This window comes from Chinchilla lanigera, unplaced genomic scaffold, assembly GCF_000276665.1.
Source record: "Chinchilla lanigera isolate Chin_1 unplaced genomic scaffold, ChiLan1.0 scaffold00166, whole genome shotgun sequence".
Classification (NCBI taxonomy): Eukaryota; Metazoa; Chordata; class Mammalia; order Rodentia; family Chinchillidae; genus Chinchilla; species Chinchilla lanigera.
In genome coordinates this window covers 1,622,439-1,635,471 of record NW_004955567.1, presented here as the reverse complement: position 1 = coordinate 1,635,471, position 13,033 = coordinate 1,622,439, and the positions used below count along the sequence as shown (strand labels likewise).

The window sequence follows — 13,033 nt, the reverse complement described above, 5'->3', positions numbered from 1 at the left end:
AACCTGCTATTTGACATTCGGAACACTGCTGACTTTCTGCAGAATTCTTAGGAAACTTCTTTCATATTCCTTGTAAATTTCTTTCTATGTCAATTGATCACTTAACCTGCTATTTGACATTCTGAACACTGCTGACTTTCTGCAGAATTCTTTTCTTCATCGGGTCAGGTGAATACATTTTTCCTTTTATCTGTAAATGTAGTAAAATACACCGAAGATACACGTTTTTCACACAGCCGTGATTCTCGGGGCAGCCCCACCTTGCTCACATTTATATACCCCAGGGTGTGCTGTTTGCTCCTGTTTAACCCAGGGGTCCTGCGCTGTCATTTTCCTCTAATGAAAATGAGGGAGAGTTTCTGGCGGGAGAATTGTCTTCCCAACTGCACAAGCTGACACATGTTCCTCTGTATTTCTTTTATGAGTATTATTTTCCTTTCCAATATGTCCAGGGTTTTATTAACTTAATTGAATTTTAAGGACAAGTTGATATTTATATTATTTCAATTTAAATTACTATTGGTTTCCCTGCTCACTATTTCCTACTTTCTCACTTTTTCAAAAATAATACCATTTTCCTGCAACCCTAAATCATTCAACTTTTGTGTTGGTCTCATTCAATTTGTTTATTTATGGCTTTGATTTACTGGAAAGTATAGATGCTTCATAAGCTTGGTGTGTGCTTTTAATCTTATGATTAACTTGATCTCTTTGTTATTTCCTTGGCTGAGTTTGAGCTACTTTAAGAACTCACTTGTTCAATATACAGATGTGTCTGTTCCGCTTCCTTGGACTTCAGGGTCAGGTGATGTCTGGAATCCCTCAGGGTCCCATGCAGGACCATAGAATGCCCATGGTCCTTAGCTGGGTGTGCATGGGGCACCTCCTGTCACTCCTGAGGCCCCATGTGCCAGTCCCTGCACTGTGGGGTCTGAGAGTGCTCCTAGGCTCCTGGACGACCAGGCAGGCACACACTGGGCACAGCTGGGGGCTCCTCCTCCTGGGAGGAAGGGGCTGCTGATGGTCAGCGTCTGAGCTTGAAGCTGTGCAGCTGGAAATAAGTCATGCCCTGGGGGCCTTCAGTGTCACCTGGGGAGAGTGATAGTGGGGATCAGAATGAGGGTACACCCTGGAAAGCCTGGGGACTTGCAGGTCATAGCACTCACCTGCCCGTCTCCCTGCCTTTCTCCCTGCCTGTCCTCTCTTGAGGGTCTGTCCTTCATGTCCAGGAATGGCCTTGTCATGGGAATTGCAGGGGAGACCCTACCATATCTCCATCTGGAGGGCTGCACCTGGTGTGGGTCACTTCCTGGGGTCCCCGTGCTCAGGGCTCTGCAGCAGGGAGAGAGTGACTAAGGGTGCTCCTTGATTCCACTCTGCTCCATCACTCAGTCCCCAGGGACTCCAGATGACACTGGGACAGCAGTCAGCTGTGGCTTCACCATCTCCATCAGAGCCCAAGGTCGCGTGGGACTGAGACCTGCTGAGCTCTGCACCTGGGCACTGACACTTCTGTCCTTTATCAATCAATTCCAGTGAAGCGGACCTCAGGCAGCTCCTGGACAAGTGCGGTGTCCCCACCGGGCCTGGCACTTGCTGTTCCCTGGACAGTCCCATGCGTGTCCTGGGTTCAGGTCTCTGCTGAGACACACGTGCTCAGAGGGTCCGCTCTGCACCTTTCCCTGTGGCCCTCCCTGCTGTTTCCCAAGGTCTCCACCCTTCCCGCCCTGTGTCGCTCACAGTGCTGTGCACTGCCTGGGTCTATGCCCCACCTGTGACATAATTCTTCCACCCATATTTATTAAAACCTTTTCAATACTTCTCAAGACAGGAATTTTCTTTACATCTTATCTCCCATGGTTAAAAAAAAAAGATTCTAAATTTGGTAAGGCAGGAGAGTTTATTTTTCATCCAGGAAATCTGTCAGTTTGCATTTACTTTCAGCATGGAGAGATGGAGAGAGTGAAAATACAAGTCCTTCATACTTGAAGAAAACACCACTATGTTAAGTCCCAGTTAAGGCACAATGGTAATGTGGATGATGATGACGGTGGTGAAGATGATGGTGATGATGGTGATGGTGCTAATAGGAAGGGTGTGATGGATCATGGATACTAGGATGCTGGCAGCTGCACTGAGCCTGTGGGCTTGGGGAATTGATCTTGAGTTTCTACATGGGCAGCCTACAAAGGAGCAGGAAGATCAAACCAGCCTTGCATATCTGATGAGATTCCCCACTGTGTGGTCTGAAGGACACAAGCTGTGGACAGAGGGAGTGGTCACTGGAGCCTCAGCTGCATTTGTATAGAGCCACACTTCTCAGTAGGAACTTGCAATTGCTCATCACCTTGGGTTTCTGGAGCCATCCCACATACCTTTCCCCTGGTCCTTCCCGTGAACTCTCCTCTTGTCTAAAGACAGAATTGTGTGAACATCCTTGTTGACCTCAGCCCCAGTGGGGTGAAACACTCAGTGGCCCCCTCCTCAAATTTCCTCAGGCTCCTGTGAGCCCAGGGCTCACAAACAACCTCTCAGTTTGCAGATGTCTGGAGTTTGGTTTTACACCCACAGCTCAGAGGAGGGAGGACGGGAATCTGCTGACTCAGGAATGCTTGACCATGGTCTTCTCTGTGTCAGACTCGTCTCCCAGTTAGCTGAACCCAAGCGCAGTCCCTTGAGGTCCATCTCCAGGAACTCAGGTGTTTTCAGTGCAGAATGTGTGGGTCTGTGTGGGGACTCCAGGCTGTGTTAGAGTCAGGAGCACGTGGGAGGTAGTCACTGCATCTGCCTTTCCTTCTGTTCCACCTCGACTTGTTCCCTCTGATCTTTGACTCTGCATAGAAATACAGTAATGACGATAACGACCATGTCATTTCCTATTCCTGTCCATCCATCCCTTCTGTCTTATGATTTGTGATGAAATGGTTGTCACACCCGTGCATCCTTTCCAGGAGGAAATAGGAGAACAGTGTTGAGTAGATTTAGCCTCATAGCGTCTGCTAGCTTTAAGCTGCAGATGATATCTTGGATAGGAGGGTTAATGAAGAGGAAAATCCACACCTGGAATATTTTCCTAAAATGGGTATTTGCAGTGTGAACCTTGGCATGCTAACCACAATGGGAGATGACTGTGGCCTGGAATACTAACCAGAACCCAGACTTCAAGCTGTCTAGGTTCTGGTTACCTGCATGTGTTTCTGTCACAGAATATCAAACTCCAAGACTCTTGAATTCAGAAAAAAATGTGGCAAGACCTGATGGAACAATTTACAGAAATATGCCCCCAACCTACACTTTTTGATAAATGCTGTTTTCAGAGCAAGATGGAGCAGTGCAGCACTGAGCCGGTGCAATGAACACCAGAGTGCTGATTCCAGTTCACTTCTAGAGAAACCACCCAAGGCCGTTTCATGACATGTTGGCGTCTCAGGGCGCCATTTTGGATTTAACTGTTAGATGTTGGAATCTGACTTTTGACTAGTACCTGTTGGCTGGGCATAATGAATACATTCATCACGGGTATCTGTACAGCACATAACACATTTTAATTCTTTTTTGTACTCTTCCCCACAGATGTCTACCTGCTCCTTCCAAGTCTTGATCCCCTCCCCATTTTCAAATGCTCTCTTTCCATTTTCTTACATTTCTTTTCTTTTTTCCCCATGCCCTTAGCCTCCCCTCCCTCCTGGAATCTGATTTCCGCCCATTTGTTCTGTTACTGAGACCAGATTCTGTGTGGGAACTGAAGAAATGGACTCAACATCATGCACTGAGGAATGGGGTGACTGCAAGGAAGGTGGGTCCATTACAGGAAAGTGCAGCAGAGAGTGGTGAGTGCAGATGTGCTCAGGGCTGGTGGAGGACGGGGCCATCCAAGGAAAGCCATTCAGTGGAGAGAGAGTTCTCTGCACAGAGCACCGCAGACTCCCCTGCACCCAACCTTGTCACTGTGGTGGTCTTTAGGACCCCGCGGGAAGCCAAGACTCGGAGACTCCAAATTTGGGAGCCAAAGGCTTTTATTTCCAGGCCTGGCGGACACAGACTCCTGGGGTCGACCCCGAGAATGCGCGCCTTACAGACTATGCGTTCTACTTTTAAGCACAAAAACCGCAAAGAGGCGGGGATGGGGTGATTACTAGTTGCAGCGTTGGATTGGGGAATAAAAGTTAAAAGTTGATGTGTTCTTACATGAGTGGTATAACAAAGTCAGTTGGGTAGGTGTTGTTTTTCCTGGTTACACAAGGACAGCTGTTTCTTAATACGTCCCTTTAAGGAAGCACTATTTTGGTCTAACATAACATGCTTATTATCGTAGTATAACGGTCAGGCCATAACGACCTAACAGGAATTCCACAGCACAGCCTATCCATTGCCAAGCCACAGCGACCTAAGAGAAATTTCACAGCACAGCACAGCACAGTCCATCTATTATGGCTACTCAGGCGCACACAAAACAGCAATGTGGCGCAAGGTTATAACAGCCACCTCCCCAGGTCTCCCAGTGGATGGGCCCCAACTTGAATCCAGGACTTCCTCTAGAACCACCTTGGCATGTAGGGTTTCTGTCCAAGGGCCAACCACTGCGGGCACTTGTGGGAGACCCAGGCTGTACTCTCTGCAGAAAGGAAGCTCCCTGCCTCCGTCCTACCCTGACCTCTCCTTCACCCTATTCACTGACATGTGCAGAGCTTCTTAGCTTGAAACAGATGTTCCCTTAATTGGCTAAAAGAATGTTACTGAGTCCAGCTGAGGCACCAGTGGTTTCATTAATAGCAAAGCTGCAACAAGTGAGTGAGAATAGGTTCTGTGTTGATGGCTGGTATGGAGGCTTGAGCAAGAGCCTGTGAGAACCTGGGCTAAGACATGAGATAACATCTCTTCTGAGGCCTTGGGACTCAGAAGAATTACACCTTTCTTTCAGTAAAGGTGCCAAACTTGGATACATCAGACTAGGCTTCTATTGCTAATTTGAGGCAGTATGCCTGGTAAAAAAAAAAAAAAAAAAAAAAGTTCTCTGCTTGTCTTTGTAGCCATGCCTGCAAGATTGCTTTCCCTAGCATACTGCCACAACCTCCACCCACCTCCCCGATTGATACCAATAAAAGCCATGAGCTTTTGGACACAAGGCCTTTTGTTCCATAGAGAACACTGGGTCATCTGGGAGCTCCTCAACAGCAAAATTTTCTCTCTTTTCTTTATTTTGCATCCGTGTGCCATACTGCCGGGTGGGATAGACTGATACCCCCCATGGAGTTTCGGTAAGCACTGATGGCTAGACCCTGTGTTCATCTCAGGGCTGCGTCTTGGGTCCTTCTCTGACTGTGCTGAGCCTGGAAGAGCAGAATCCCCAGGGCCACCAGGACCAGGCCAGCCAGGCCCATGCGGATGAGGTTCTGCACTGTGTAATCCTGAGGCTGTGGGTCTGGGGATGGGGACAAAGAGGTCAGAGAGGTCAGGAGAGATCAGAATCTCCCCGGATCTCACTTCACAGCACTCATAGAGAATTCTGCCTGGTACTGCTAAGCTCAGGACTTAGAGACAGGGCTGGACTGGCTGGCCCTTTTTCAGACAGAAAGAAAGTGTCCACAGCCCTGTGTGATCCACACAGAAGGGCCGCCATCCTCCCTTGAAGGGAACGAGGGTTTTAGGTCAACAGAGGGAGGGAGCCGCTCCGAGAATCCCGGGGGGGAAGTTGGCCTGAGTGAGCCCAGCCTGGGGCTGCCCACCAGGGCACTGGGGCAGGTCACCTGGCCCCTCCTTGGACAGAGGGAATCGAGGTCAGAGCGACACTGGAGGGTCAGGTTATGTCCAGGGTCCAGGACAGGACCGTGCTGGGTCAGGAGGGAGGGCTTCCTGGACAGCCCTGGAGTGATGAGAAGCCAGCTGAGGGGCTGGATCCTGCCATGCCCTGCCCTCCTGTCCTGCTGTGTGGGTATCTCTGTCCCTCACATCCGGGGTCTCTGGCTCAGCAGCTTCAGGCTCCCCTCATCCTCTCTGAGGCTGTCCTGAGGAGAAGGATCCCAACAATCTGCTTGGTGCCCAGGATTACATAAGATAGGGTGAGGACTTCCTTACCTGGGACCAAGAGCTCTAGGGGGTCACTGGGCTCCTACCACACCTGGGGTTGGCTCCAGTACCTGCCATAGCATCTGAACGTCCACCTGTGGCTGGGGGTCACAGGGCCCACACGGAACAGGGCCTTCACCTGCCCATTGAAACCTTCCTGTGAGTCTAGTGTCCAGGAGAGCTTGTCTCCTCCTTCCTCAGTCAGAACGAACCTGTCAAATCCCAGCCTTGAGCCACACTGGAGGGTGACGTTCCCTCCTGAGGTCAGCACAGGGCTGAGGGGCTGGGTTTGCTGGAGACTCCTAGGAGAGAAGGAGGCAGCGTGTGAAATGGACTCACACCTCCCACGCTGTCCCCAGGGCTGGGCTGTGAGAGGGGGACACCCCTGAGAGCAGACCCCTTCCTGAGGGCAGAGCCTGGGGCTGGGACCTTGAGTGACCCCTCACCTGTCACCACCAGCTCCAGGGGCTCACTGCGCTCTGACCAGTTAGCAGGGCTGCCATTGAAACAGTGATATTGCCCTGCATGGTGCTCTGTTATGAATTGGACGGGGAAATTGGCCTTGTTCCTGGGCTCCACTGGGGTCTGTTTGTCCCAGGGCACTTGTCTTCCCTCTCTGTACAGATGGTACTCCTGGGCCCCCAGAGGCCCCTCACACCAGAGGGTTATAGGTTTCCCCCGTGGTATCACAGATGGTGGCTCAGCCCAGAGCCTGGGTTTGGGGAGGGTCCCTGCAGGGAAATCACAGCTGGGTCCCAGGACTTCCTGTTCCCCTCAGCTCCCAGCGCTCAGCCCCAGGACCCTGCAGACCTCCCAGCACCAGCCCACCCCTGCTGTGCTCCATCCCCTCTGCCCAGGGGTGGCCCCTTGTCCCCAGGAGGAGGAGGGACCTGGGACGGCTTGGACACAGTCACCTGCCTGCACTCAGATCCTGGGACCCAGACTCAGCCTTGGAAGAGAGTTCCCTGTGAGAGGTTCGCCCTGGAGCCTGAGGGGGTCCTGTGCTCCCCAGCGCCTGCTGAACCCTGGGTCTCCTGATGGAGCAGGGCCTGAATGTGGGGTGGGGCCCCTCTCAGACCAGGGTGTTTCCTCCCCTCTTCCCGTCTCACCCAGGCAGAGCACGACCAGGAAGGTAGCATTCATGATGTCCCCTCTCACTGGCCACAGCTGTGCAAATTGAGAAGACCACAGTCCTTGGCAGGGTGTGGCCACCGAGAGGTGTGGTCCTGCCCTCCGGAGGATGTCACATCAGCAGCCCCAGAGGATGGGGAACGGCCGTCCCTGTTATAACCTTGCGCCACACTGCTGTTCTGTATGCGCCTGAGTAGCCATGATAAACATGTTATGCTGTGGAATTTCTCTTGGGTCTTTGTGACCTGACTGTTATGCTGTGCTGATAAACATGTTGTGTTAGACCAAAATAATGTTCCCTTAAAAGGACATAATGAAAGAACCAGCTGTCCTTGTGCAACTGAGCAAAGCACCACCTGCCTGATCTGCTTTCCTATCACCCCATCCCCTCCCTTTTTGCGGTTTTTGTGCTTAAATTCAGAGTGCTTAGTCTGTGAGGCGCGCATTCTCGGAATCGATCCCAAGAGTCTGCGTCAGCCAGGCCTGAAATAAACGCCTTTGTCTCCCAAATTTGGAGTCTCCGAGGCTTGGCTTCCCTCGGGGGTCGTGAGACCACCACAGTCCCCTGCACGCTGGCTCTTGTTTCCTAGCCTGGATGCAGGGTGAGCATATGCTCCTCCAGACACTTCAGACAGGATGAGGTCTCACTTACCCACTCTGTCTTCCTGATCTGTCCTCCTCTGGTCCCTTGACCTGGGCGCAAAGAGACCCGGAGCCATCCTGAGCTGGCCCCTTCCAGCCCATGGTTGCCCTGGGCTGGTCCTTCCTTTCACAGCCTCCCACGGGCTCCTCCCTCCCTCAGCCCGTCCATCTTCACAGCACGGTTCTTCTCACCCTGGCAGTCCTCCTCAGCCCTGGAGATGCTCGGGGAAGATGCAGGTTCCTGCTGCAGGTGGACGACAGCAGAGATGCGCTGAGTCCTGACTGTCAGCTCCCTGGACCCAGCTCTGTCTCTACAGAAACTTACAGGCTGGGACAGACAAGCCCCTTCCTCTTGCAGACCTCCTGTCATGGTCACAGTGTCCTCCTGCCATTGTCCATGCCACCCAGCCATGCCCACTGGGCCCTCATCATGTGCAGTCATGGTGCTAGGCATGACTCATTGGTGAAGCAGCAGCCCCCTCCCCGGGACCCCTAGGACTCAGACTATGAGGTCAGAGGATGGATGCTTCAGCTTCAGCTCCCCAGCAGCACAGAAGGATCAAGATTGATCAAACTGTTAAAGAGAATAAAAAAATAATTTAAAAACATTAGAAACAATATAGAGCTGTTGGAGACCACTACAAAGTGGCTCTGAGCAGGATTTAATATTAACCAATTGGCTTTCCATGTGTACTTGTGAGTTGTCTGAAGCTTAGGCACCTTGTCTGAAGGTGGGCAGTGGACTCATAGTAAGTGAACCTCTGTGAGTCCCTGGTCACCGCTGAGGCCTGTATTGGCCTGTGAAGCTGTGACACCTCAAAGGACAAGACAAGGCCACAGCTGAGGATGTCTGGCTCCAGCCCCAATTAACTACAATGAGATTGCAGCTACAGATTCCATCTCATTCCTGCCGTGAAGGCCTTCCTGGAGATAACATAGTTCTCCTAAATTAACGTAGTGTATTACTTGGAAAAGTACAGCCCAGATTTCCCCATTTCTAGAGTATCCTCCTTTGTTTATAAACCAAATAAATACGGGCTGCCCAGAGAAATCGTTGGCTAAACTCAGAGAATATTGAAGCTGTAAGAGAGTGGGTCCCTCCTGGAGCCCTGAAATCATTTCCACTGTCTCATCTATTTAAGCCTTCGCGGTCCACTCACTTGGGAGATTGTGGGCCTGATCAGCCCACAGTTACTAAGGGTTATTTAACCGGATAGGAGCTTCACTAAACAAGATGGTAGGAATTCACTTTGTTGAAGATAACAATAGGTAATATAACAACCACTGTTAATTCCTAACATTTTGTTTTGAAACCCTGTATCATTTTTATTGTTTTGTGTTGTTTTGTTTTTGTCTATGTTGTTATTTTGGTTTTTTTTTTAATTCTCTTTTTGGAAAAATAACAGATGGAGGGCAAGCTGATCGGTTTTGGGTGTGGGAAGATCTGTCCGCACTTGGGTGGGCTGAGGCAGGAGACCTTTGCCGAGACAACAGGGAGGAGGTGCGAGGGGAATACGCTCACCCGTCTGCACCCAGTTCCAGGGCTGGCGTTGCCTTTGGGAGCCACTGTGTGCAGTGTGTTGCTTCCAGCCCGCTCTCTGACTTCCCTACTTCTATGAGAAGCAGCCCCTCTTTCACTCTCCGTCAACAATTTTCACTCGTTTCTGCGTCCTCACTTCCCTTCTCCCTTGACAGCAGCTCCCCTCACGGTTGGGAAGGAGCCTGTTATGGTTTGTGTCTAGATGTCCACCCAAAGCCTCATGCAGTCATAAACGGGGCTTTTTCAGAGGTGGCTGGATCTAGGGTGTGTGATGCTGGGTTTGATTCATGACGCAGTGCTAGGCTCAAGGGCGCTAGGATTAAGGGTGTGAGTGCTACTTGCCCTAAATAGCCTGGATAAGATACAAGGGGCAGAAAGATGCTAAGGTCCCTTGTTGCTTCTGCTGTCTTCTGCCACCATGAACTGTTTCTCGTCTGCAATGCCCCTCTATCAAGCCACCCTACCTTGGACCCAGGCGATTATGACCTGAACCCTCTACAAACTATGAGCTAAATAAACCTCTTCCCCTTTAACTTTGGGTGTCAGGTATTTTATCTCACCAACAAGAGACAAGCAAGTAAGACAAAGCCTGGACGCCCTGCCCTGGCCCTGCACACTGTCACCGTCACTGCACAGGGGGCAGGACCCCGGCAGAGTCACATCCTGGAGGCTCCCCTGGGAGGCCGCCTCTGCAGGGCTCACAGCAAGCTCAGCAGGAGAGGAACTTGAAGGTCAGGGCCAGGCCTCCTCTTTACCTCTGGAGAAACTGAGGCCCGCACAGGAGGGGCTGGTCTGAGTCAGCGTCTCCAGAGGAGGCTGCACCCGCCCCACAGTCCAACCCCGGACCCTCCCAGCAGTGCCCTGACTCCTGGGGGTGACAGGTTGGTCCTCAGAGCCTCCTCGGGATGGGCGGGCCTGGGCTCCCTGATTCCCACTTCAGCTGCTGCTCCTCCCCCTGCTTTGGCCCAAATCTCCCCCTGCCCGAGCCCAATTCCACTGAACAAAGCCCACCCTTGAGGTTATGAGATATTATGACTCAGAACTGCCGGGTTTGGGGACCTTGCAAGCAACGGGCCTCAGTGTCCAGCTGTGAGAACTGCGGAGGTGGCTCCCAAGACATCCGGGAATCAGTACAACAGCAGGCTGAGGTCAGGGCCTCCCAAGTCTCTGCTCTCCTCCCTGCACCCCTGGTCTGCTTCAGACACCCCCCCCCCCCCGCTGCACAGGCCTCCTCCCCTCTGAGGTGGGTCCCCTCACACTGACCTCCCAGGCCTCGTCCTCCCATTCCTGCTGGAGAGGTCCTGGGTTTACAGCCCTGAGGGCCTTGAAGACCTCAGAGAGGACGGGGTCAGAGGTCAGAGTCAGGTGTGGGAGTCGGTGGTCTCTCAGTGGTCCCTGGGAGAAAACGATGAGAGGACTTAGAAAATAAAGACAAGAGACAATAGCCAGGGTCAGGTGGAGTTACCTCTTGCCTGATGAGCAAGAGGACTGACTTCAACAGTAGGGGTGTTTATTTTATACACTTGCAAAGGTAGTATCATGAGGGGGTAATATTGCCTAGTGACTAATGACTGTAATTGTCTGGCAGGATGCCTTTTTCAGTACTGAGGTAGCTGACCGCTTGACCAATAACCAGCTCCAGTGGCTCCCGACAGTCAGGGGTTCCTCATCTGAGACCACTAACTCCAGGGGCTCACTGGGTTGTGACAGCAGGTGGGGGAATGAGTCCCGGGAGCCATAGCACCTGTAGGTCCCCCCGAAGGGCTGAGCTGACAGCTCTCATGGAGAATTCCACCTGGGACTGCTGAGCTCAGGACTCTGATCTCAGACGCAGGGGGGGATCAGCTGCCCGCTTCTTGGACAGAAGGAAAGTGTCCATCGGGCTCCGGGACTGACACAGCAGGGTCACATCCTCTCCTGAGGTCACTCTGAGTCCTGGCTGCACCAAGAAGGAGCATGTAACAGGGAGCTCTCCTGGACCACCTTGTTATTTCATTAGCACACACACTCTCCTTATTTTCCTCTTTTTCCCTGTGTCCCTCTCTCTATTTCTTACAAACTAATAGAGGGATCTTTTAAAAACCTAAATCAGATCAGGATAGTCTTTTTACTCAAGAATCTACAATGACTCCTATTCAAAAACACCAGACTCACTCCTGAATTGCTCTTGCTGTCCTGTGCCTGGAATACTCTTCCCTAGGAGTGTACATGGTGGAAATGCTCACCTTCTCAGTAATTTTGCTCAAATATTCTCTACAAAGATTCCCCGGGCCACCTAGTAATATAGCCGCCGACCCAAGGCCCGACTGGCCTCCAGCACAGGAACTGACTGACTCTGCTTATCCGCCGTCTCCTTGATGTGGTATGAACACCAGTGGGTCCAGTCAGAAGTGGTGGCACATGCCTGTGATCGTATCACTTGGGAGGGTGAGGCAGGAAGATTGCTGTGAGAGCTTAAGGCCATCCTGAGTTCAAGAGCGAGCTCAAAGCCAGCCTGAACTACACAGTGAGACACTGTCTCAAAGAAACAGACAAACAAAGCAAAAGACCCACCACTAGGTCAGGTTCTGTTTTGGTTTGCTTGTCTATTTTTCTGTTTCATTCACTACAATATCACACGTTTAGAACAATGCTTATGATTTGGTAGATGACAGATACATTTTGTAACATGAATGAATGGACAAATCACTCCTAGTTGTTTTCTGAGCAGCGCTGTTACCCCTCAGGAAGCAGATCGCTCCTGTGTGTGTTTAATACAGAGTATCCCCTGTACGCTAAGCTTGCGGGGAGAGCACCTACCCATCTCGTACGCTTAGTCTTTACATACCAGAAGCATCCTAGCAGACAGACTGTAACGCAGAGGTAGGAGCACAGAGCAAGACTCGGGATTCTTGAGAAGGCGGCTGCACCACCACCGCTCCCTCCTCCCCTTCCAGGGTCAGGATGTGGGTGTCGCTGACTGGTGCAGGGTGCAGAGTCGGCAGAGGAGGCCAATGGCGAAGACTGAGCACAGGTAGCTGACAACCCGTGAGGAGAGGAGACCGTTCCTGGCAGCTAGGGGAAGAGGGAAGCAAGGCCAGTGCACTGTGGTTGGGTGGAGGCAGGGGTCAGGGTGTGGAGAGGTAGGTTCTGTGGGACAGGCTTGGAGGGGCAGTCACGGAGGACACTGGGCTGAAAGGAAAGGACATATCACAGGGACCCAGGCACCCGCCTAAGGGAGGACACTGAAGAGCTGGGAGGTGAATGTGATCAGCGTTGGGTGTGGGAGCTATAGATGACATGGGGGAGGAGGTGCCAGGGCCAGCGGGGAAGGGGAGCCACTGCAAGCCAGGTGGGTGGGAGATCTCGCAGGCCACAGGCACTGGTGCCAACAAGGACTAGAATTTGCTGCCTGTGGCCTGCAGTGGGCAGCTCAGAGGTGCTCAGGTCTATGGCTATACCGCCCTGAACACGCCCGATCTCATTTGATCTGGGAAGGTAAGCAGGGTCTGCCCTGGTTAGTACTTGGATGGGACCCAGAGGTGCTCAGGATCCTTCCTGAGATAGACCCAACAGAGGCGGTCAGCCCTCAGCCCTCAGATCTAAGAGTCCAGACCCGGCCTTCCTCCTCACACATAGGGGTCAGGACCCCAGCCGTGTTCCTTCAGACCCGGG

General features: G+C 52.0%; 1 protein-coding gene and 1 pseudogene across 1 annotated transcript in view; both read right to left on the bottom strand.

Moving 5' to 3' along the window:
* Positions 1-5,302: 5,302 nt before the first annotated feature.
* LOC106146305 lies at positions 5,303-12,215 on the bottom strand (annotated as a pseudogene).
* Positions 7,306-13,033, bottom strand: part of LOC102013981 — a 32,410-nt gene continuing 26,682 nt past the window's right edge. Inside the window, exons 9-11 of the mRNA XM_013509232.1 lie at positions 12,207-12,433; positions 10,643-10,774; positions 7,306-8,413 (exon numbers count right to left, since the gene is read on the bottom strand). Coding sequence (XP_013364686.1) covers positions 12,217-12,433 — 217 coding nt within the window. The 3' untranslated portion in view covers positions 7,306-8,413; positions 10,643-10,774; positions 12,207-12,216. The remainder of the gene's footprint in view (positions 8,414-10,642; positions 10,775-12,206; positions 12,434-13,033) is intronic.